The 26984-nt window shown below is 33.1% G+C and overlaps 3 protein-coding genes across 3 annotated transcripts in view; 2 read left to right on the top strand and 1 right to left on the bottom strand.

Annotated features, from left to right (window-relative positions):
• Positions 1 to 2389: 2389 nt before the first annotated feature.
• LOC124372558 (protein eiger) lies at positions 2390 to 16320 on the top strand. The gene is made up of 3 exons (XM_046830960.1): positions 2390 to 2458; positions 13484 to 13638; positions 15321 to 16320. The coding sequence occupies exons 2-3, from the start codon at positions 13495 to 13497 to the stop codon at positions 15573 to 15575; spliced, it is 399 nt and encodes a 132-aa protein (XP_046686916.1). The 5' UTR covers positions 2390 to 2458; positions 13484 to 13494; the 3' UTR covers positions 15576 to 16320.
• On the top strand, positions 6302 to 6847 carry LOC124372559. The gene has a single exon (XM_046830961.1). The coding sequence runs from the start codon at positions 6302 to 6304 to the stop codon at positions 6845 to 6847; it is 546 nt and encodes a 181-aa protein (XP_046686917.1).
• A 7918-nt stretch (positions 16321 to 24238) lies between the features above and the next one.
• LOC124372560 (HORMA domain-containing protein 1-like) overlaps positions 24239 to 26984 on the bottom strand; it is a gene marked incomplete at its 5' end in the record, with an annotated part of 31581 nt that continues 28835 nt past the window's right edge. Inside the window, 1 exon segment of the mRNA XM_046830962.1 lies at positions 24239 to 24458. Coding sequence (XP_046686918.1) covers positions 24384 to 24458 — 75 coding nt within the window.

The following is a 26984-nucleotide window of genomic DNA, read 5'->3' on the forward strand; positions in this document are numbered from 1 at the left end:
AGCGAGTTACGCCTAGCGAAAGATTTTCGCCCGGATTTCAGAACCATTGGTGAAGTCAGGCCGTATAAAAATGGTAAAGGTAGTTACAAAGATACAAATACGATTGTTTTTTATGTTTTTATATCTGACAAATTTATTAAAATTCGTCCCAGAGCTGTAAATGCAATACTTTCAGAGATATCTTACGTAAAACACAAGAATTGGGTGCAAACACATTTTTGTGTTTAACGTAAGATTACTTCCATAAATGTTAAATAAAGGTCATTTTTTTCTTAAACAGATTTGTAGAACATTTAATTCTGAAAAGATTCATGTGAATTACTTAGGAAAAAAATTAATAATAGGTATTGAAATTTAGCTTTATTTAAAAATAAAACAGACGCACAAAAATGCATATTCTTATCTGCATAAAATATTAACTAATGTTTAGGTTGTGAGTAACAGCGGATCATTTATTCAACACTTTTTATCGTCATATTTTCTTTGCAAAGGTTGGCAATATCAGCTGATCAACAATTAAGTTCATGAAGTAATATTTGAATAACATTTATGGAGGTTTTTTGTATTGTGGCGTGTGAAGATTGTATTTTGTGAGATCCTGTGATTATTTGGAAATATTTTATACAAGTGTATAAAATATTTTATTAAATATTTATTTTTAAAATATTTTATTAAATATTTTTATAAAAGTGTATGTAATTATCTTAGTAAATAATGGCAGATAATGTAAATGGTATGTATTCGTTTGAAGAGTATACGGACATGATACTGATTTATGGCAAAGTTAACAAGAATGGTTTAGCTGCAGTTCAGGAATATCGTGATACTTTTCCACATCGAAGAACACCTGATCGCAAAACATTTGAAGCTGTGGAGAGACGACTTAGAGAAACTGGTAGCTTTAAACCGAAGCGAATAGATACTGGTCGTCAACGTAGTGCAAGGAACTATAATAATGAATAAGCAATAATAAATGCTGTAGAATTATCACCAACCACAAGCACCAGACGATTATCACGTCAGTTAAATATTTGCCAGTCAAGCGTATGGCGGACACTTCATGAAGCACAGTTGTACCCATTCCATATAACACGTGTTCAAGACTTATTACCGCAAGATCTTAATAAACGGAAGATGTTCTGCCGCTGGTTAAGAAGAAATTGTTTACGACATCAGTATTTTCTTCGGCGTATTCTCGTTACTGATGAATCCTGTTTTACTAGAAATGGAATTGTAAATTTTCGTAATACCCATTCTTGGGCGTACGACAACCCACATGAAACTGCGACGAGGCATTTTCAACATACATTTTCAGTCAATGTATGGCTTGGTGTTCTGGGTGATAATTTGATTGGTCCATTTTTCCTCCCTAATCGACTTAATGGAGTAGCGTACTTAAATTTTTTAAGAACAAACCTGCCTACCCTCTTGGAAGATATTCCTGTTCAAAACAGAATAAATGCATGGTTTATGCACGACGGAGCACCTCCACATTTTTCTAATGATGTGAAAAACTATTTAAATGATACATACGGTAGACAATGGATTGGTCGAAATGGACCAGTAAAATGGCCACCACGTTCTCCTGACCTCACGCCAGCAGACTTTTTCTTATGGGGTTGGATGAAGTCAATTGTTTATTCAAAACGGATTAACACCATAGAGGAGTTATGTAATCGCATTACAGAGGCGGCAGAAACTATCAAGAATGCTCCAAACGTTATGAAACGCGCTAGAAAAGAGTGGATTCGTCGTGCGAAAACGTGCATTGCTAACAACGGAGGACACTTTGAGCAACTATTGTAGGTGATTATTACAGTTTTATAAAGGTAAATACATTTTATGTTAATGTTCAGTCTAGGATAAATGATCAGCTGTTACTCACAACCTAAACATTAGTTTAATATTTTATGCAGATAAGAATATGCATTTTTGTGCGTCTGTTTTATTTTGAAATAAAGCTAAATTTCAATACCTATTATTAATTTTTTTCCTAAGTAATTCACATGAATCTTTTCAGAATTAAATGTTCTACAAATCTGTTTAAGAAAAAAATGACCTTTATTTAACATTTATGGAAGTAATCTTACGTTAAACACAAAAATGTGTTATTTCTTTGCACCAATTCTTGTGTTTTACGTAAGATATCTCTGAAAGTATTGCATTTACAGCTCTGGGAAGAATTTTAATAAATTTTGTCAGATATAAAAACATAAAAAAACAATCGTATTTGTATCTTTGTAACTACCTTTACCATTTTTATACGGCCTGACTTCACCAAGGGCTCTGAAATCCGGGCGAAATCTTTCGCTAGGCGTAACTCGCTAACGAAGCGTTTCCGGGCATATGGTTATATGAACTTTTTTACTTGTTTTTAGCTATAGAATAAGCTCCCGAGAGATTGCCGTTTAGTTTTGAATCACCCTGTATAACGCCAATCTACATCCTCATTATCGTGGTAAATAACTAAAGAAAAAATCATAACTAAATATTATTTTCTTACTCAGAATATGTCATAGTATCCCACACCAGTTACTGATAGTTTTTTATTGATGATCATTCAGTTCTAGCTACACCAGGTTTCACTGTTTTAATTATATAATAGAGGCGGAACAATGGAAGGGGATAAAATATCTAATTTACCACTTTCATGCAATATATTTTGATTGATTGTATTCTTTTACACAAAAAATCTCAAATATGCTGGAAGTGTCCAGATTGATGTTTTGTCTGAATCAACAAATCCATTTCAATAAGTCTTTCATACAAACGATTTTAGTATAAATTTAAAACCACTGTCTAGTGTTCAAATCAGTGTAACTCATAAATATAATTTTATTTACCACCACAGAAAATGCCAGTTGTTGGTTATGCAGTAAGTTATAATTTTAAAGAATATAAGAAATAAGAATATAAGATATATATATATATATATATATATATATATATATATATATATTAATCCATTATACAATTCAAGGAAATTATATTATTAGTTCTGTATTATATGAATATTATTTATCTTGGACAGAAAAATAATTATGATTATTTTATCAAGATAAATATTAAAGCATGCAGGTATGAGTCACACGTTAGTACAACAGCTCTTTATTAGTGTCTTGTGTATCTATTCCCCATATTAGTCTCAGAGCTCCTTTCTGGAGTAGGAAAATCCTTTGGAGGAAGGACAGTGTATTCTCCACAGTGGCGTAGCTAGGAGAGCCTCGGCTCTACCCAAAATATTAAAAGAAGGTCCCGAACTCGTATTTTGTAAGTAGTTTCAACGGTTGTAGTCACTGTAAAAGTATTGATACAAACTCATATGCTGTAGGTTACTGTAGGTGGGGCGGGAGTCACGGGAAGCGTAGAAGCTCAGCTGTTTTTTGTTTCAAGTTAACACAAGCTAGCTACATGTGACGACGATGATTGGTAGGGTTGTCTGGCTTGGTGCAGTGATGATACAAGGGATGACGGTTGGATGTTTCCATTCATGTGTAATATAGTTGTTTTCTTATTCAGCTTGTTTTTATTACTCTCTATGACAGGCTGTTTTAACTTGTATCTAACTGTGTAGTTTTAACGTAAGTTTATTTACAATTATGAGGAGACACACAATCAACCAGTTCTTTAAAGCTAAAGCAATAAAGACTGAATCTGTTTCTGAGTATGAAGCACCGACTGTGATAACCAGCTGTTGCTCTCCGATATCTGATACCTATGAGACATTGACATAGATATAAGAAAAAAACCTTACTTTTTTGACATAGGTGTAGGGTAATATCTTCTGTATGCCAGTGAAAAAGGTTGTTATAACCAGTTTGGTTAAAGATTTTGACCAAACTGTTTGTTCTCTGAAAAACAATTTAATTACCCAATAAGTGAACATAACAATAAGAAACATAAGTTTCAACAAAGCTGGTTATAGAAGCATTGGATTGCATATTATAAGGAGAAAAATTGTACAAATTACAATAATTGCATTATTTTTGGACCTGAATAAACTGGCAAATTAATTAACTAATCCAAAATGGAGTTTCTGTTGGCTACTCCATTTAGGAAATGAAAATATGCAACAGAAAAATTGACAGTTCATGCTAATTCAGACTACTATAAATCTTCAACAAACATTGTTGCAAACTTCTTCCAAGTGTATAGTGGTAAAGTAAGTGAAGCAGCTACTCTACTTGACACTCAAAGGGCCAAGGAAAAGGAGCAAAATTGTGAGTACTTGCGGCCCATTGTTGATTCCATCATAGTTTGCAGAGAAAATTAAATCCCCCTTCATGGTCGTTGAGATTGTGGGCAGCTAACTGTAGAAAAAACTCCAAATACAGATGGAAAGTTCAGAGCCTTACTTAGATTTCGTGCTGAAACTGATGAAAAATTCAAGTGGCTTTTAAGGAAGTGGGTGCAAAACACAACTTATTTAAGCCTTGATGTACAAAATGAGATTATTGATGTTTGTGGGAATTTGATACAAAGAAAACTGTCCGAGAGATAAATAGTAGTGATTGTTTTTCAACCCTAGGTGATGAAACAATGGACGTCTTAGGGAAGCAGCAATAATTGTTGTTATGCATTCGCTACATTAAAGAAGATGCTAAGTTCTAAAAGAGGGTTTTCTATCTTTAACACAGATCTACGATTTATCTGCCAAACAAACTTTCACAGTTATTTTGAAAATATATATGTAGTACACTAGGCTTAGATATTACTAAACTCATTGGCCAAGGCTATGATGGATACTCCACATTCAGTGGATATATAACTAGTGTCCATCAAATATTTCAGCATCTGTATCCAAAAGCTATATATGTTCACTGTACGTCCCACAAGTTAAATTTGGTTTTGAGTGATTCACTTAACATTCCTGTTGTAAGAAACTGTTTAGGTACTGTAAATGATAAATCAAAAATTCTTAGGAATACTATACAGGCTAGTTTTGAAGACCAATATTTCTAATCTAGTCACTGAAATTAAGAATACTCAATTTTGGGATTGTATGAGACTAGGTTCATTGAGCGGCAGGCTGCCATCAATACAATGTTGGAGCTCATCCCAACTATAATAGCCACTCTTCATGAGTCGTCTGAAAGTAACAGGGCAGTATAATCATCATCAGATCTTCTCTCAGGAATTGAGAAGAGTAGTTTTTTCATCTCACTAGTTTATTGTGAGTTTTTATTTAATCTCACTTTGCCCTTATCAAAATACCTTCAAAAAGTTGAAAGTCATAGATCATCACCCATGAACTATGCTGCTAATGTGATAAATACCTTACAAAATCAACATGAAACAAAAGAAGGGAAGGAAAATGACCTTGAAGCCTTTTCTGCATTATTCAAGAAAGCACAAACCTTGATGAAAGAACACTTTGATACAGAAATAAGTATTCCTTGACAATCTATCCTCAAAACAATCCCTACCCCTCACTTCAACACAGAGGAGTAGTACAGGAGAACAAAATTCACATCATGCATAGACATGCTGATTTCTGGTCTTGTAGATTAGTTTGGTAAAAAAAAAAACCACTGTTATAAGCCTTTTATGCACTGCTACCAAGAAATGTAGATACAACCAATTTAAGGTTGTTAAGTGACCTTAAACTGTTCTATCAAGATAGAGAATTACAATCAATTATTGAATCTAAGTACTTAATAAGGTGTAGAGAATGGTCCAACAATAAACCAACAAATTTATTTCATTATTGAAACTGCAAAGAAAATGCTCAGCTAAGCATAGTTTATAGTGATGAGCCAGCACTCAGATAAGACGGATCTAGTAGATAACGCTCCGGTCTCGCTCGTGAGTATTAATTTCGCGTCCATAAGTGCGTGCCAGATATAAAAAGTAAACATTTTGCCGGAGTTTTATTTTTGCAAATATATATTTTCACTGCAATTCGATATATTCGACTATTAGAGATGTCAAGCTGTGAAGTATGTCTAAAGTCAATAACTTCAAAGCAAGTAAAGTTACAGTGTCGTGATTGTGAGAAGGAATTTCACGGCAGTTGTCTCCGGATGAGTAAAGCGGATATCGAATGTATATCGGTCGATGGCTTGGTGTGGAGGTGTCAGGCTTGTGCTCAGACGAGACGTAAGAGCATGAGATTCGACTCTGAAATGACGGAAGGAAAACTTGCACTGGAAGATGTAATGAAAAAGGTGACGGAAATTTTTGAAAATCAAAAACAAGCTGAAAAAATGTTAATACATCATATGAAGCTCTGAGTGATAAACTGGAAGACAACACGAAAGCTGTCAAAGAGCAAACTGCTTCCCTTGAAAAGTGCCTCAGGATGATTGACGAGCTGGCTGCGGAAAACAGAAGCCTTCGAGAGAAAGTGAGCAGTCTGGAGATGCGTATTGACGACTTGGAACAATACTCTAGAGTCAATTCTGTGGAGATACATGGCATCCCTCAACAGAAGAACGAAGACGTAGTGGCGGTCGTAAAGGAAGTTGGAAAGGCGCTCGACTTGGAGATCACGGACTCGATGATTGACAACTGTCATCGCTTGGGAAGGAGACCTGGCCCGAACAGTCCGCAACCAGGAATTGTGGTCAAATTCGTTCGACATCTGGACAAAGAGGAACTGCTGAGGAAGCGCCGTGTCAAGAGCAACTTCTCCACCAGACACATGAACCTCAGCATGGATCAGCCCATTTATATAAATGAGGCTCTATCACAGGCGAGAAGGCGTCTGCTAGTGGCGGCGCGACAAGTCAAGAAAGAAAAGAGCTTCAAGTATCTCTGGGTTCGAGGTGGAAAAATTTTTCTCAGAAAGGAAGAGAAGGCGCCAGTGTTTCAGGTGACTTGCCAGGCGGACTTGGATAGGTTTTAGATATTATTAAAAATTGCATTATTAATCTTAATACAGCTTAATTATCATGTTAAAATAGTGTCCATTAGTGCTCAGATGTATAAACATAATACACCGTAGTAATTTTGAAACAGACAGATAATCATAAATATTTATATTTATCCGTGTGCGTATGTGAATGCATATGAAAATATTCTTATATTAGTTAATCTCTTTTCAAAACACAAATATCTGAAATATTCTATAATACTGTCATTGGCAAAAATTAATTTACTCATTACTATTTTTTAAATATTTTAAACTAACTTTATTAAGTATTATAATATAATTCATCAAAACATTAGAAGTATAAGGAAAAATTTTGACCTATTCATTGTAGACTTGATTGCTAAAGGTAACATACCGGATATAATTATACTGTCTGAAATATGGATAAATTCTAATGAAATAAATTTATACGAAATTCCTGACTTTACAATGATAGCGAAATGCAATAATGATTATAGAGCGGGTGGTGTAGTTATTTATGTAAAGAATGGCATAAGTTTCAATACAACTGAGGTGCATTTCACGTCAGCTAATGCAGTAGGTATAGTTATAACACACTTCAATACAGATATCCATATTTTAGCGCTATATAGATTGCAATTTTTATCAGTGGACTCTTTTATTACTGATTTAACATATTATTTTAGGGATTGTAGTAAAACTAAGAACATGTTAATTGTAGGGGATTTAAATATTAATATTTTAGAGAACACAGTTGCAACAGACAGTTATAAAATGGTAATGGCGGTAAATGGTTTTGAATGTCTGTTAAATGATCCAACGAGAATAACAGCAGATACAGCAACATGCATCGATCATGTCTTTGCGAGGGTTTCACGTGTAGACATGATGTCTGTGGAGGCAGACGTTGAGCATGCAGGCATAACTGACCACTCTTTAGTACGCGTGTGTGAGGCTAGAGACGGTGGCGGTGGCCTTGCCTCCCCCACCCCCGCCCTGGCTTATAGAACTGATTACGATAAGCTCAATCGTCTGTTGGTCTGTGAGGACTGGGCTGATGTGTATCGCCAATCAGATGCGTCATCTGCTTTCGATTGTTTCTTTCACACTTTCGTTTGTTTTATTTCTCAATGTAAAATCCCTATACAGAATCAAACTAAGAATAAGAAACTTAAGCCTTGGATAAATGAATCACTCTGCTTCAAAATAAAGAGAAGGAATTTACTTTTTAAAATTTTAAAAAGACACCCGAGTAACGAAAAATTAAATAAATATTACTTAAGATTTAGGAATGATTTGCAAAAGGAAATTAGAAAAGTAAAAAACGAATATTATTTTAATAAATTTGATAAATGTAAGGGTAATTCTAGAGCTACTTGGAATATTGTTAATGAAGTGACTGGACAAAAGAAAGAAAATAATAGGATAGTGTGTTTAGAGGTGGGCGATAGGATTGAACAAGACTGTAGAATAGTGGCAAACGAATTTAATTCATATTTTCTCAATATAGTAGACAATCTCGATTTAGGCAATACTCCGCCTATTGGGTTCTCTTCGCTGATATTGAAAGACTATTTTCCGGTAACCAACCAACTGAGTTCAATATTTATCTATCCCGTCTTACCACAGAATGTTGAAAGTGTAATAAAATCTCTAAAAAATAATACAGCTCCAGGAATGGATGGAATTAGTTCTTTTTTATTAAAACAGGTTTATTGTAATATATTACAAATTCTAACTTATTTAATTAATTTAAGTTTTCAGACTGGGGTTTTTCCTGAGCGTCTGAAAACTGCAGTAGTCATACCTATATACAAAACAGGCTCGAATAAAAAATGCAGTAACTTCAGGCCTATATCTTTGCTTTCATGTTTTTCTAAAGTATACGAAAAGATTATGAAGCAAAGATTGGTTAAGTTTTTAGAAAACAACAATTTCTTTAGCATGAATCAATTTGGTTTCAGGGAAGGGATGAATACTGAAAGTGCTGTGTCAAATTTTATAACTGATATCTATAATGGAATCAATGAAAACAAATGTGTCAGTGGGTTGTTTTTAGATATAAGAAAGGCTTTCGACACTGTTGATCATGGTATTCTGTTAGACAAATTGTATAAAAGTGGAATAAGGGGTGTTAGTCTTAAATGGTTTAGGAGTTATTTACTAGAAAGAAAACAGTGTGTTAAAATAAATTCGTACATCAGTGAAATGGGTATAATAAAGCAAGGGGTTCCTCAGGGCTCTGTTCTGGGAGCAACCCTTTTCATAATTTATATAAATGATCTATGTAATGCCAGATTTCAAGGAAAAGTTACATCATTTGCCGATGACACTGCCCTTTGCTATGTTGGTAGAAGTTGGGATCTGGTTCAATCGTCAATGCAAAACGATCTTAAGGCAATTCAATGGTGGTTTACCAATAATAATATGCTATTAAGTGCAGAGAAAACCAAGTACGTAAATTTTAATGTAAAGAAGAACATTATTTTTGATATTAATCTGGAATATAAGTGTGCTAACTGTCTTATTTACCAGGGAGTTTTGTGGGATGGGTAAATGTGCTGTTGTGGAAAGAGCGGAATACATTAAGTATTTAGGAATTAATCTTGACGAAAGAATAAACTGGAAAATTCATATCAATAAATTAAAAAACAATTTAAACAATATTTTGAGATACTTTTATTTTTTACGAGAAATGTGTAATGAAACATTGTTACGAATGTTATATTTTGCTTTGGTCCAAAGTAGATTAGAATATGGAATAGTTTTTTGGGGAGGGACATATTTTTCAAACATTAAGCCATTATACATTCTGCAAAAACATTTCATAAGATTAATATCCTTTAAAAATAGAACTGAGTTTTCACGTCCTCTTTTTGAACATTTAAAAATACTTCCATTACAGTACTTGTTTGTCTACAATGTAATGAAACTTTTCTATAAAAAGAATGGTAGCATGCCTCGAGATAATAATACATACAAGCATAGACTTAGGAATAGGAATGCATTTTTTGTCCCAAAACCTTGTACAACTTTTTTTACAAAATCCTATATTTTCGTTGCCCCTAGGATTTATAATAAATTACCGGAGAGTATTAAAACTTCTAAAAATGTAAATATATTCGTAAAAAGACTTAAAAATTGGCTATTTAGTATAAAAGAGATTAAAACACTGCTAGAGATTCCTGGATGAGTAAATTAAAGTTGTAGTAGCAAAAATTGCAGCAGGGTATTGTTATTTAATTGTTCGATTTCTTATATTTCAATATTCGTAGTAGCTGTATTAATATTATTTTATTGTTATATGTATGTATGTTTATATGGATATGTGTGTGAATGTATATTTTACAAGGAGTTATTTTATTTTACATTATACGGCACAATTTAACCATATTAAATAGATGCGTGTTTTGTTTTGATTGTTTATGAGTGAGAAGTTGAATTTTATGTTTTTGTAATTCTGAAGCTGGATAAACCATTTGTAAAAATACATTGATGGAACCTCCAAACAGGCTTAGCCTTGGAGGCCCTATTATTTCCTCATATATATTAATATCATATTTTTATTTTGTTTTAAAAACTATAAATTAAACTGGCGTTTTAATTGAATTTAAGTTTATTTTTAAGTAGGACTTATGTAGCCTAAAAAACCTGGCAACAAGACATTTGAGTTTTAGTTTTAGTTTTGAATTTTTCTATGTAAAAAATGAATAACTTGTAAATGTTTATTTTATTTTGAGGAAATAAATATATTCTATTCTATATATTATTAGTTACTGGGGAAAGCAGAATGTGAGGAAAGCCAGTGAGTCCTGTTTGTAAAACAACTCTCATCACTTGAAAAATTCCAAACAAAAATCTATGTTCATTTTATAATGAATTAATATGCATTACAAATTACCAGCACTATAATGGTTATTTGATTAAAAATTTTTAACATTATAACAGTTAAATTGATATACTAAATCTTTAAAATATCCAAGTAATCATCTCTACTTGTGAATTTTCAAGAAAATTTTGTAACTATTAAACAAAGTGGAAAATTTAAAGAGACCTATATTATGTGTTCTTACCATTTTATAAAGGATAGTTTTGTACACACCAGTAATAAAAAGACCTAGAATTAATTAGAATACACAAACAATATTAGACATAATGTAGCTATGGTTGGAAGGGTTAATTCAATCTGAATGTTGAGTTTAGCTCTAGTTCTCCTTACTCTTAGTGTAGTGTCTGGAATCTGGAAAAGGGAAGTGAACTGGAGCTAATCTCAACATTCAAACTAGATTAACTCATAAACATACTAGAAGAATTTTTGTCTAGTATCAACTGACCATATTCCTTTAGATACTGAATCTCCTAATATAATAAATAATTTATAATAAACTACCACCATTATCAAGATTAATAATATCAACCCGAATGGTGGATCAAATGGTTTAGATATTTGAAGATAAATATGTTTTTAATTAGGAATGTATGTTACTTTGTTAAGGAATTTTTTGAATGTAAATAATGTTAAGCAGGTATGTTTTGAGGCAAATATGAATTGATAAGAGAAATATGTGTGACACTATGTCTCTTTATTGAAAAATATGCATTAAAATTGAAGTAACTGCCTAGTTTTGTCTCGCTTAGAGTTAGTAAGTATTAAAATTGCATTTGTAATTAGAGTGAAATTGTTTGCTTATTGATGGCATTAAAATTAGCAGATTATTGTGGTGCCAGCTACTTTGGGAAGCACTGATTGTAATCTACAAGATCTTGACATATAAAAAGGGTGCATCAGAGTTGTTCTCTGTGGTGCACCATAGTTCCTAACACTTCTCATAACAAGACTGCATCACAGGAGTGTGGGACACAAAGCCAACTAAGATTTCTAAATATAATAATATTTAAACATTTAATTATTAATTTTAAATCTATATGGATTGCAATAAAAACACATACAGGGTCCTCGAAAAAGGTGGCCTTAATTTTGATTCTCTATTGTAAAATAAATAGTTAAGCGATGTGTGCGAAACAAACATCATAATGCAGACAAATTGTTTGTTTTAATTCCGCCACTGGGCTGCCCTTCAAGTGAGCTCTGCGCATGTGCAGGCTTGGCGCGCATCGACCATTTCAGTCAGTAGAGGTGTCGCAGTCATAGCAAGTGTGCAGCAAAAAGCTCAGTGTGTTTCGTGGTATGCTGAATTGAAGTCAGTGACTCTTGTGCAACGACGTTTTCACCAAACATGGACAAAACCCACCTACTAATAAACCTACCTTCATTGGTATAGGTAGTTAAAAAACACAGGAAGTGTAGACATAAAGAAATCGCCCGGCTGACCGACAACATCTGAAGAAAATGTGTAACGATTGAGACAGTCATGCTTGCCTAGCCCTAAGAAGTCCATAGCTCGACGCAGTTTAGAACTAGGTATACCAAAAACCACAATTCAAAATGTGATTCATAAACATCTGAGACTATATGCGTAAAAATTCAATTGCGGCATCAATTTAAACCCACAGACCGACCTAAACGTGTTGACTTTGCTGCTGAAATGCTAAATCGCATTGACGATGATCCAAATTATCTCAACAGGATTTGTTTTAATGATGAGGCAACCTTTCACATTAATGGCAGTGTTAACCGACATCATTGTAGAATCTGGGGTTCTCAACAACCCAATAAAGAGTTTGAATACATCCATGATTCCCCAAGGTAAACGTGTGGTGCAGTCTCATGCAGGATCGTGTTGTTGGCCCATTTTTTTAAAGACAATCTGTGGAACTAACTACTTGAACATATTAGAACTCTATATTTTTCCACAAATTGATGATGTTGAAAGGAAAAAAGAATAGCTATTACTTTCCAACAAGATGGAGCACCGCCTCACTACAGTCTTATTGTGCGTGAAGCACTCAACAGAAGATTCCCTAATCAGTGGATTGGTAGAGGTGGTCCTCTTGCGTGGCCGCCAAGGAGCCCTAACTTAACTCCTTTGGATTTTTTCTTTTGGAGTTACATAAAAAAAATTGTCTACACTCAAAAATATCCAGTGCCTGCAACATCTAAAGGACTGAATCACTGATGCAATAACAACTGTAACTTCTAACATGATAAAGAGGACCAGGACGGAGGTGGAGTATTGCTTCGATGTGTGGTGTGCCACAGGCAGAGTTCACATCGAAACATACTAAATATCTTAATAAAACTTTATGATTTTGTCTATCTTTTGGTGTAAAAATAATTCAATTATCTTTATTGCATTCTGAGTTATTAAAAATCAAAATTAGGGCCACCTTTTTCGATGACCCTGTATTGAATTTATTTACATAATAAATACAATTACTATAATTTAATGCGTTTCAGGTTGTACTCATAAAATCTATCTGAAAAGTAATTTATTATTCGTTAATTCTGTTATATTCTGCAAATTAATTAAGTAACGCCATACTGTGCTTAATAAGATTTATATAACAGTTAGAATCTGACTATTCTTTCAAATTTGTAAATGATGAAAGAAAGATACATTTTTTTAAAAACATTTTTAGCAAATGAACCAGGAAATCCAGCAACTCAAAAATGAGAATTGACTAACATGGCAGTAATATAACAGAATTTATATGTTGTGGCTTTAACTAAGTTGATAAAATTTTCAGGGAATGATATAATGAATCATCCTCATGGTTTCTTCAAAGATTTTGAGCCAGCCCAATGGATGACAGAATCTGGAATGCTATCAAGTTTTACATTTAATAGAACTAATGGCATTTTTATGGTTAAAGAACCAGGAATTTACTTCATGTATGCTCAGGTAATTTTTTATCTCAAAGGATATGTTCATTGTAGAAATCATAAAAAATTTATTAAATACTTTTAAAGCATAAAATATACTGTAAAATAACCATTTTTTAGAAAAACACAACATCCTAAATGATTATCAATTTCATTATAGACTAAGAAAATCATCTTTTCAAATAAAATATACATTGTAGTCACTCACATAAGGTAAACATTGTGATAGTTTTTTCTTCTTTTTCTTCTATTTGTGTAAATTGTGTGATAAATGTTAACAAATTTTTTTATCTCATTTAAGCCTCAGCGCCAGCTATGCCGGCTTCGAAGTGCACTGGTTTTTATTATTATTACTATTAGTACATGATTGGACCTCCCCGGAATTTCAACCCGTGATCTCTCGGTTAGAGAGCCGAGACTATAACCATTAGTCTATGGAGGAGGACTATCAAAAAGTTCCAATGTTAACCTTATGAGAGCATTTTTGTTTAGCGTAAGACAGCTGATTACTAAAACCCATGTGTTATTCTCAATCAATTAAGCAACTAATTATCAGCTGATAGGTATAACATTCTCAAACCTTGCCAGCTTATTCTTTATGATGGTTTAAAGTCTTTACCATTTCTTTTATTAACACAGAGGGAAATTATTTAATAATTAATGATGATGAATGCAAGGTATTTGTACGTAAATAAATGCACTTGAAATAAGTTTTTAAAAAACATTGAATTATTTTACAATCTGAATACTGCTACTAGCCTACAATGTTGTAATAATATTTATAAAATGTCTGAGGTGAATAATATTGCTAAGATATGCTGGAGGATCACAGAGCACACATGCAACCTGAAGTAAAGTTGTTAAATTTAGTTTATTTTTTACTGCATTTACTTCAACATTATGTTTCCTCAAGAAGTTATTCTTCTGAAATATCTATGTTTTGATATATTATGAGTTAAATAATTTTTAAACTATCATCTTAAAATAAATAAGTAAAAAAAATTAATGTTTAATTTTGTAATATACATGATTAATGTTAACATACACACAAACTTTAGTTTATGTAGGTTTTAAACCAAAATAATGCTAAAATTAAAAAATACGATTAAAGCTAAAAACAAGCTCACTAATAGTATAGGAACAATCCCTTCAAATATCAGATGAGAGTTTTGAAATACATTGTGTGCTTGAACGTAGCCAGGAAAAATTTTGGTGATCAAGACGACTGATATTTTTCTGTAGTGCTCATTCCCCATTTTAATCCTTGAACATTTCTTGACCCGTTTCTTTGTTGAGAACGATCTTTCAGCACTACATGTAAGTAATACTGAATTATTTAATAATTGTTAAATTATTTAATTATATAATAATCGTTTGCTAAAAATGTAAATAAAAAAATAAAGATTTGGGTGGTTCAGCTAGCCCACTCTCTGGCTATGTCCTTGCTTGTGTGTACATTAGTATTTACATTTAGGTAGTCTACTTTTAAGAAATGACTGAAATTAAAGCAAAGGTACTTATGTGTAAGGCCGAATTTCTATATATTTAGAACTCCTAGTTATATGTAGGTGAAATGAGGTAAAATCTTAATTCCCTTTATGAAAGAGGAAACATTCATTCCCATCCACTACTGTTGACAACAGATTTAAATGTGTCTGCTTTTTATTTCTACATGGTCTAAACATTAATACTTATTTGCAGATCTTCTTCACAGCAAGACATGAACGCAGTGGATTCTACATTAAGAAAAATGGAGACAATGTCGCTCAGTGCATGACCACAAGCCACACTTCAGGCAGTGACGTGAAACGTAATACCTGTTTTACTGCAGCTATAATACACCTGCATGAGCATGACAAACTGTCTATCAGAGAAGTAGATGGGTCGAGGTTTAGAGACACAAGTTTCAAGGATTCTCACAGCTTTTTCGGCTTGATCCAGTTGAAATCTACATAATGCTGTAAAGTGGGACTATAACGAATTAAGACCAAAGACATAGTGAATTTTGTTAATTATATCGTCTTTCTGTATTACTTTTTAAGTATTCTTAATATTATTAACGTAAAATGTTTAAATTATACAAAATTTAAACATCACTATCTGACCAATTTGCTTATTTGGACTGTATGAATTCTATAATCTCATTTATCTCATCTTATTACTGCTGTATAATAGTTCCACATGTGTCAACTAAAAGGAACTCTAGTCAAGATTATAACAATTTCTTGTTGCATCAAGATAATGATCCACTTTGTGTTGTGGTAACCATACAGATTTTTTAAAACATTTGTATTCTATTCTTGTATATTAATTAGCATAACAAATTCATCTGTATTGTTGTTGAACTTATGTCTCACATCCTTACTAATCCAGGGACTAAGAAGGCTAAATATAGACAATACTTCACATCACCACTATATCTAGGAAATCTCTAGTATTACCTAGGGAAACTAGAAAATCTCTAGTATATCTATCTAGTATTCTAGGAAATAATACAACTATCTGACCTCTTCGGTTTATTTGATAGATATTAAAACAAGATAGTCTACCCTGAGCAAAGAGAATAAGAATAAATTGAGAGGTTTTGGTAGAATTTGGTAATATCTTAGAAATTTAATAAATGCACATATAAGTCAAGTCACTATGATTCCTTTACGTAGGTAATCTGTATGTTAAAAAAATAATCTAGATATTTATCATACCTACAAAATAAATTTTGATTCACTGTGTAAATAATATAAAAACTTAACCCTTTCCCTGGATTTGTCCCATATATGGGACGATTTTTGTAATAATATTAAAAATTAATAAATGGCTACTCTAGGCCTTGGAGTGCATTGAACTGCCACTAGATAGGACTACTGTACAATGTTGTACAGTGTTACACTCTATTAGAATTTCTGAAAAAAACTTAAAATACACTTTCCCACTCAAAACAAGGTAACCTAAATTTATCGATGAGGAAGGTACTATTTATGTTTATAACAGTTTGGCATTTTACTATTTTGTCAAATAAAAATTGTTTTCACAAAATATATGATATATACAATCCAAATAAATATCTCTCAGATGATTTAGTAGTGAAATGTTAACTATGGTGATATTTAATGAATCGTCCCACATATGGGACAAATCCACACAATGGTGTCTCAACTGATTGTTGTTTCAGTAGGGATATATGCTGCCGGTACTGTTATGCCTGATCGCTTTTCAAAACCTCCAATATTGTCAAAAAAAGAAATAAAAGCTCTTGGTCGAGGATCCTTCTATGAAGTCCTTAGTGATGATGGAATCATATTGACTCAGTGGAATGATAATTCAACTGTAAATTTGGCCTCAAACTTTATTGTCTCAGGAAAAGTAGACACTTGCAAGCGATGGGACAAAAAAAACAAAGTTTACATTCAAGTCCAAAGACCTGAAGTTGTTCAAAGATACAACAAGAGTATGGTAGGAATGGATAAGGTTGACTTTCTTGTTTCTATTTATAGAACATTTATTAGAAGCAAGAAATGGACACTCAGGATGATCACACATGCCATCGACCTGGCAGTGACCAATGCTTGGCTTCAGTATATTAAGTATATTAGGGATGCCACACAACTAAAAATTCCTAAGAAACAAAAACTTGACTTATTAAAATTTCCTCAGCATGTAGGAGAAGTTTTGATTGTGAGTGGAAAGACATCTAACAAAAAACGTGGCAGACCATCCAATGAAACACCTCCTCTAATAGCCGCTAAGAGACAGAATGCTATCAAACCGGTAGACGATGTCAGGGGGGACGGTAAAAACCACCTTCCTTCTTTGATGACTCTAGGAATAACTCTAGATGTAAAAACCCTGGTTGCAAGCAGAAAACCTTTGTAATGTGCGCAAAGTGCTGTCATCTTGTGTGTTGCTAGAAACAGGAACTGTTTTTTTAAAATTCCACAGCAAATAAGTGTGTTAAAAGTGGGCAGCATTATTGGAAATATTATAAACTGTAATGACAAAACATTTTATGCTACCCCCAGTTATAAAAACCTGTGAAAATTTGTATTTACTGTAAACTTTTTTGAAAAACCAAAAATTTGAAATTTTAGTTTATGGTTTTATTATTATAACTCAGTGGCAAGTAACTGTACACTAATAAATTGAAGAAATAATGTAAAACGTTGTGTTTTATTGCAGTTTTACCCAACAGAATCGTAATTAAAAAAAAAAAATTATCTTAACTATAAGCGACCTTTATGTGGATGTGTCCCATATATGGGACGATCCATATCTTGGTAACCGGAAGTTGGATCGTAAAATTATTTTCATCAAAATTCATTAAAAAAATTAAAGAATTCATATACTAAAAATTAAATTTTTATCACCATTTTTGAAAATTATCCAGTGAAAGGGTTAAGATAACTCTAAATTAGTTCTATTGTAGCATTGCATGTATATTTTTATGTAGATTTAACGAAAATTATCATAGCTTAAAATAAGTCAATGGAGCGGAGAATTGTTAACTTTTTTTAGGAAAAGGGCAATGTATACCAAAGGGTTTAGGAAGTAAGGAATATCACTACATTATGAAGAGGATTAATTGATAAATCCTCCATCAAAAAATGTAAATTATTTGGGCTTAATATTATGACGTTAAATTTACTTAGATTTTAAGGGTTGTATGGATATTTGAAATTCGAATACTCGTAAAATAGACTATTTTTACAAATAACAGAGATCTACTTTATTTATGTTTAAAAAGTTATGTAAATACTAAATAATGTTTTTTATCAAATAAACTAACATTTACTTCCTTTTTTAATTTGTGTTGTTACTTTTTTGTAATTTGCAAAATAGTTAAATACTAAATAGCACTACGAACTGTCAACTCACCGGAGGTTTGTCAACCTAAACAGCTACAATCATCAACATATACGTTGATTGAATGCAGAATTGCTATGTCATCTATCTATATATATATAAAAATGAATGTTTGTGTGCTTGTCCTTTATGGAATCGTAAACTATTTGACAGATCATTACGAAAATTTGTATGTATATGTATTTTTCCACAAGGTTTCTATGACAATAGACAATATTTCTTTATTCATGTACATAGAGTTACAGAATTGGCGTCAAGTAGGTAAAGGTAATAATTTAGAATATTAGTCAGCAATGTAGAAAACAGTGGATAAACCATTTTAAGCACTATGATTAATGGTTCCTCCAGTTTATAAATTCTTCAAGGGAGTAAAATGTCCTCTGTAGAAACCATTCTTGGAGTTTCTTCTTGAAGCATTTCTGTCCACTGTTTATTTTCAGATGGTCTGGAAGAATATTGGTGAGTTTAGGTCCTGCATAGCTTGGCTTCCTCTCGTACAGAGCAAGGCGATGAATTGGTAGAGCATAGTTCATGGCGTTCCGGGTGTTGTAATGGTGCATTTCTCCCAGCCTTGTAATGTTCTGTGAGACAGCATAGCAGATCACTTCAGTCACAAACAGAGATATCACAGTCAAGATTTTAAGATTTTGAAAAGCTTGCTGGCAAGTAGCCTTTGGGTCTAGTCCTGCCAATGTTCTCACAGCTTTCTTTTGAAGTATTAGTACCCGTTGGAGATTCCCGATGGAAGAGTTTCCCCATACCACTAATCCATATCTTAGATGTGCTTCAAAGAGTGAGAAATAAGCAGTTTTTGCTGTGTCCAGATTGCTCATTTTTGTTATTCTTTTTAATACATATATGCTACTGCTGAGCTTTCTGCAGAGTTGGTCTACATGTGGAGTCCAGGTTAGATTGTCAATGATGATTCCTAGGTAGTTAGCTTCATTTTTCAATTCAATATCTGGCAAGCCATGTATTACTGCACTTGCTCTTCCTAAGTTCAGTTGTTGGGTTTTGCGGTCATTTAATATAAGATTGTTTTGGTGACAGTATTGCTTTGCCATGTCCAGGGCTACAAAGGAAGATATTTCAAGTTCTGGTATTTGTTTCTCGGCCACAAGCAAGGCTGTGTCATCAGCATACATCATGACTTGGCAGAACTCTTGTAGATATTTTGGGAGGTCATTGGTTAACAGAATAAAAAGCATTGGTCCAAGAACTGAGCCTTGGGGAACACCTCTGTCAATTAAAAGTGGTGATGATCTAATTTTATAAATTGTATTGTTTTCTAAATTGTATGCTATGTCTATTGATGTAACTCGCCTCCAGGTGGTTTTCAGAGATAATAGTTTTCAAAGCGCCTGCACATTATAAACTGCAATTACTAGACAGTTATGAATATTTAATAGCCAAACATATTTGAAGGCGCTAAGTTATGATGTATATTTGTCTTGAAGATAAATTTCTGGTTGAACTTAAAGCTTGAGTGTTAGACCACTTTATAATAAAACACATGTACGTGTACAATGGCTATAGGACATATACAGATTTTCTTGATCGTAGCAACAAAGCAAACTCTACATCGGCGTTGGAAATATAATTTACTTGAGCCAGAAGTGCACATACACGGGTAACGCTTACGAAAAGCGTGCGAAGCCGCAGGAAACAGCTAGTATTGCATAAAGTAAAAGACAAGACGAGGTTCAAGTTGCTCAAGTCGTTGTAGAACAAGGACTTAGCCTGCAAGGGGGTCCAAAGGGTCCAGACACCCCACAAATTTTCAATTTATTTAATTTTTCAATTTCTTTTTTAGTAAACGATTGTTATTATTTAAATAATTCAGTATTACTGAAGTGTGCTTCTGAAAGATCGTTTTCAACAAAGAAATGGGTCAAGAACTTTTTAAAGAAACAAAATAGGGCCTCACTCTCTGTCCATTATGGGACAATATCAATTGTCTGTCTCCCCAACATTTTTTTCCTGGCTATGTTCTTGTTGTAGAATATATCTGATCAGAATGATAAATGATTACCCGATTAATACAATAAGATGTCAACTCTGAAACTTTCTAGGAAATCCAGATGGGTGTTCAATGACCCCTGCCCATTTAACTGGCTTCAAAGTTGTCTTCCTATCATATGTATACCACAACTGAGTGGGTATAAATGGATCCTTTCTAACATACAGAACTACTCCAATAGTATTTCACTTTCTATGTCTAATTCTCTTGTTCTATGTACATTTCTCATTATAATTAATTTATAATGCAATGAGCCACAATGATTCAGGTAATCAAGGATTGTATCTCACTTTCCATGTCTGATTTTTTTGTTCTATATACGGTTCTCAGGATAATTTATTTGTAGTGCAATCAGCCACAATGATTCAGACAATCCAGAATAGTATCACATTTTTCATGTAAGTATATTTAATTTTGAATGTATTGGGCCAGAATGATAGATTCAGACAATCAACAGTTTAACTCACTCTCCATTTCTGATTCTCTTGTTCTATGTATGTTATCAGAATAATTTATTTATGATGCAATGAGCCACAATGATTCAGATCATCTAGCATTGTATCTCATTTTCCATGTCTGATTCTCTTCTTCTATGTAAAATTGTATAGACTAATGTGTATAGAGTTGAGTTTGAATTGTTTCACTCCTCATCATATTTTGACACAACATTTGGGGATGGGAAAGGTGCGTGCCAAGATGTATAAAACAATTGACAATTGAAAAAAAAGACAATCGCAAGAATGTATGCCTTGATCTTCTTGACAGTATTGAAAAATACCCACATTTTTTCAGTCACGTGATCACTGGTAACGAATCATAGGTTTTGGAGTATGATCCCGGGACAAAACGACAAAGTGAAGAGTGGCACATTCCCCAGTCTTCTCAACTAAGAAAATAAAAAAATCAAGGCCATGCTTATTTTTTTTCTTTATAGCAGGGGCTATAAATTCACTGAGAATTTGTGCCTCAAGGACATCCTGATAACCAAGTCTTTGATAAAGAAGTCCTTGAACGGCACAGGAAAAGGATTCTTTGCATCAGATTGGACCTTTCAGACTATTGGATGCTCCATCATGACAATGCTCCTTGTCACACAGCAATCTCTATCAACCAGTTTTTGACCAATAAAGGTATTCCCATGATTCCCCAGCCCCCCCCCCCATTCACCTGACCTCAGCCCCTGTGACTTCTTCCTACTTCCTAGGATTAAAAAAACAATTGAAAGGGCATCATCTTGGTACAGGTGAAAACATCCAACAGAGCACAACTAAAGACGATACCAGTTGAAGTCTTCCATCACTACTATGGAGAGCAGGAACAACGCCATAGCTGCCAGGGAAACTACTTTAAAGGTTACAAAATCAATGTGTAAAAATAGATTTAAATAGGTCAAATAAAAAATCAGTTTCATTACCTTTCTGGCACACCTCATATTTTAAGTTGTGTTCCAACCTACATCTTGTATAAAATACCAATATCAAGTTTTCTATACTGTACTAATATTTATACAACAGTATCCCCCATATGGAAACAACTGAAAAGTTCTTCATCGTATGGTTGTTGTTATATCTAGCCATGAAAGTGCCGGCCTGGATGGATGAATTGGTCTGTTTTAGCAACTGAGAAGGCAAATTTTCTCACCAAACAGAGAATGTTCACTAGTCATTCTGCTAAGTGATACCTGGAGCTCGACAACACTTATATCTCCTTCTGCTACTTTTGTAGAAGTGAGAAGAATGAAGAAAAGGATAATTAGTTAGCTCTTGTTGAACTCTGTTGACTAGAAAATAATTCTTGAACTTTTAAGTTTCATGACACCTGTCATAAAATTATGATGTAATGTGATACTAAGAATAAATAAAGAAAAGCAAGAGTGTGCTACCTCCATACATAGAGCATGCTGCAAATAGGATCAGTAGAAGAAAGATAATGTGCTTTTGGGGCTGCCCAGCCTGTAGAACAAATAGTAAATTCTTGGAAGACCAAGTAAACATCCTCTTTGAAAGAAGTTCTAAGAGGATGCAATGTGTTGGCTATTGGATTTTCTAGTGGGTGGAAGTCCCACTCAGCAGCAATCTATGGTGAGCACTTAAAGTGTTTAAGTATTTTATCCATTGAAAAAGTCAGATCAAAAATATTGTTTTATGCTAAATTACTCAAATTATTAAACTTCAAAGTTTTGCATGTTTCATTAAAAGTGTAAAATGTAGATTAGGTATCTCTAGACATATAATTATTAAATAACTGTTATTAATTTTAGAAATACAAAATAATTTTATGATTCAAGAAAAAAGACTCTTGCTAAATTACTGATTGAGTACCAGTTAGCTACAATTCGGTAATAAGTTTGATGACAATATTGGGAAATTACAATTTTAACATATTTTTGTTATTAATTCTACTAGTAACAGTGGTGGATCAGGGACTAGAATAACAAAAAATATTTACTATCATCTGTTAAATGTGTATAAACAGACAAATTTACAGGTTAGGAACCAATTTACTATCTCCTGATTAATCCAAATATAATGGATAATGGTGTGTTAAGGAAGTTTTCAAGACCAGTGGGATATTGCCCGGAGGGATTTTCGAAATATGAGTAGGTCTCTATGTTAACCAGGGGCCCTAAGAATTTCCATGAAAATTTCAGTAGAACCAGTCTAGTAGTTTTTATGTGATTAAATATCACACAAACACATAGACAGATACCATTATATTGTTTATAATAGTATAGATGTCAGAAGAGGTTCAATGCCACCCATTTCACATATAAAAATTGTATAAAACTGCTTGTGCTGTGGCAGTTATTGCAGGGTAGCCAATGAGTTTTAATGTTTCATTATGAATTTTAAGTGTTATGAGAGACTCACTGACATGCAACAAACAGAAAGGCATAGATAGTACAACACTAATAAACAATTTATTGTTACCACTAATCAAATAAAATAATACACACTTAATCTTTTTACATTTTCAAAGGAACATTTTTCACACTGCTGTGTGACATTATTACTAAATTGCATAATTATTGTGGTACAAATAAACATAATTATAACAAATACTCTTCTTTGTCAGAAAGACTTAATAATTGTTGTCTATTAGATTACTATTACTATTAAGTATTACTACAAGTTATGACAATAAATTATTTTGATTTATCACATTCAGCTAAAATATTGATTAATCACATTTATCATATAACTAAAATAATCATACAACTAAACAAGTTCTTTATTAGATCTTTAAGAGAAAGTAACTTATTTCTATTATGTTAATGGTGTTCTATTTTTAATTAAATGTTATATTATTTATTATATCACAGTGAGATTTAATACAGATAGAACTATAGGATCATACAAATTGTCAACCAACAATGAAACCAACCAAAAAACCAATCAATTATATTGATTTTCACACTCTTAATTGAAATCAATGTGTTTCTGTCCTATAGATAGTATTAAAAACTGTATGGTTTATTTATGACACTGAAATTTAAAGAAGTTAAACATGTTTTTTGGGAGATCCTCAACTAAAACTAACATATTTCTATATTACATATATATCAAAACAAATTAACAAGGAAACAGATACACACTTCATGTACTGTACATAATAAATATTGTCCTACACCTAAGCATTGTTTGAGCTCCTCAAAGTTTTAAACAGATTTTTCACTCAAAATTATACAATACTATCACAATTTAAACTGCACTTATATTCTATCAGAAAAGTAAAAGCCATCACAGTAACGAATCACATTATTTACTTGTAAAAAGGAAAATACTACTAAATAGACTCTGAAAAATCAAACTTAACTCATTTTGTCTAAGGAGATGACAGATATAAATATACTAAACTATCTGTACCAGATGGTGTCCTCTATACTCCTAGACAATGCATAATCCTCTGTTGATGGAAGCATACTTCAAACGTTTTGCTGGACCCACGGTATATTCTTCATCCTATAAAAATCAATAATAAACAAAATATAAATACATTACATATTTACATAAGAATAACTTTAATAGATGGTAGGTTTTATTCAGGGTTGGTGAAAAGTCCCGGGACAACATAATATCTTTTTAACCGTTACAGATGGAGCTATACAAGTTGGTACACTGTTATTAGGCATAAAACAATATTTTACTACAATTTCAATGAGCTGCTACCACTTCAGGGCCCTCAAGGAGTTGGAAGAAAATCTTAAGTAGAAGCATAGGTTGATATGCACATCAACAACTATGCCGTTCCAGGACTTTTCACCAACCCTGTATAGATTCATTCAATAAATAAAAATTAATTTTCATTCCTGGCCTGTTATATAATTTTTCTAACCATCCTCATGAGTTGAAGTTCTGTTTAAAATTTTTTTCAAGGAGTCAGGATTCAAACCTGGGCAAGGGCGTACCCACGATCAAAACTATGGGGGAGGGGAGAGGGGGAAACCATGGTCATTCAGGTTGTAACATTTTATCACGGAAAACATAAATAAAACAAAACAATTTTAAGAAAATGATGAATAATTATAACAGAACTTTATCAAATAAGTTATTACAATTATTTGCTAAAAAAAATCTTGGATTTATACAAAAGTTGTTCAAAGCTCTCGTTTCAATCCGGTCCTGATTTTCTATAAAGAATTTTCGATGGACGGTCATCAAACACAACCCAGCCAATCTGTCCTCTCCTATTGTTCTTCTCTGCCAGGTTTTTACCCTTTGAAGGGTACTGAAAGTTAGTTCAACAGTAGCCGTACTGGATGGGAAGGCAATTCAAATGAGGAGTGCATGCCTTGTTGCAGGTATACAAATATTAGTCTCCTCGAAAAGTGCAGCCACTTCAATATCCTTTAATTTTTCTCCTGCTATATCCTTCTTTTTCCACAGATTATACCACACATCTAATTCTGCAGAGATATTACCCAACTTGTAAAACTCCATGAAAGACATTTTACCCTTATCTTTTGAAGTAATTTTTAGTATATATAATGAGGGATGTAAGTGGAATAAGGCAAAAGCAGGTGTATTTTCTTGTGAGAATCAACATTCAATGATAAAGTTAAGGAGTTGTCTGTCCCCAGTATTCAATCACAGTCTTAGATGGTGCATTACTTCCTGATTTGCTTTGAACATTTCGTGGAACTGTTAACTCGACACCGACTTCATCTGCAATATGATGTAATTTTTTAAAGTAATTACTCCGAAACATGTTAAATTTCTTGTCGATATTTCTTGATAACATCAAGGATTTAACCAATTATTTATTTATTGTCGATCAATTATTTATTGTGGAGACAAAATACATTTTTTATAGCCAACGTCAAAATAAGTTAAAATTTGGACATACATACTACATTGACCTCTCATTCAGATACCTCGCATTTTATCATCACCATCACCAATACTTCCCACTTTGTTCGAGAGTCAGTCTTGTTATTGAGTGGTCTCCCAGTCATGCTACAGAAACTCTTTTACATTATAAAATGCATTTGACGCTAAACAGAGTTTCAAATGAGTTTTTAACGCCTTCAGCTTAGAGGCTTTTCTTAATTTATTAGGCACTCTGTTAATAAAATAAACCCCTGTCTGTGAAGGCAAGTGTTCATAAACCACCGTTCTGTGTCTCCCAGTTCGGTAGTTTTCTCTGCCTCTAGTCTCGTATGAATGAATGTCTCAACCTGTAGTGAAGGCACATTTAGATATACAACGTTGTTTCCAAAATGTAGAGGCTAAGCAGAGTTAACAGTTGCAACTTTTTGAAAGTTGACCTGCATGACTCTCTAAACCTCAATTTTGCAATGGTGCGGATCGCTTGCTTCTGTAATTTAAACACTATTGAAAACTGATTACTTTGCACAAGCACCCCACGCTACCAATCTGTATGTGAGGAGGAGATAAATCAAGCCATAATACGCTGTTATCAGAACTTGACTTGGGCAGTATTTGGCTAGAGACCTCAGAACATAAATGGCTGAGGCTAATTTAGCGCAAACATGATTGATGTAAACATTCTATGTCAAACCTTGATCAAGGTAAATTTCAAGGAATTTCGAGGAATAGATTTCTTCTAGTATTGTATCCGCTAACATATCGCTAGGTCCATACTCGAAGTCTACTGAGTTTAAAGTGAAATTCAAAACGTTAGAGTTAGATGAATTTGTCTTTAGATTGAGGCTGTGGAAGTGTTGGACACAATTGTTCAATCCAGCAAATGTGTTTTGTTCCAAATCTGATTTAGAAGATTCATCGAAACAGAGTCGTATCATCAGCATACTGCATGATTTTCCCGTGAGGCAGTGATGATTTTATGTCATTAATATAAAGCAGGAAGAGAATTGGACTGAGAATGGATCCTTGAGTGACTCCATAGCTCATATTTATAGAATTTGAAACATGATTAGAAATTTTGACAACTTGAGTTCTTTGACTTAGGAATGAACTAAGTCATGTGAGAGGCATGCCTCGAATGTTATGAGATTCCAGTCTGTT

This window comes from Homalodisca vitripennis, unplaced genomic scaffold (assembly GCF_021130785.1).
Source record: "Homalodisca vitripennis isolate AUS2020 unplaced genomic scaffold, UT_GWSS_2.1 ScUCBcl_3494;HRSCAF=9056, whole genome shotgun sequence".
Taxonomy (NCBI): domain Eukaryota; kingdom Metazoa; phylum Arthropoda; class Insecta; order Hemiptera; family Cicadellidae; genus Homalodisca; species Homalodisca vitripennis.

Coding starts and splice junctions, on each gene's coding strand:
- LOC124372558 (XM_046830960.1), top strand. CDS start 13,495: ATGAATCATCCTCATGGTTTCTTCAAAGATTTTGAGCCAGCCCAATGG. Junction 13,639..15,320: donor TTTACTTCATGTATGCTCAG/GTAATTTTTTAT, acceptor ACTTATTTGCAG/ATCTTCTTCACAGCAAGACA.
- LOC124372559 (XM_046830961.1), top strand. CDS start 6,302: ATGATTGACGAGCTGGCTGCGGAAAACAGAAGCCTTCGAGAGAAAGTG.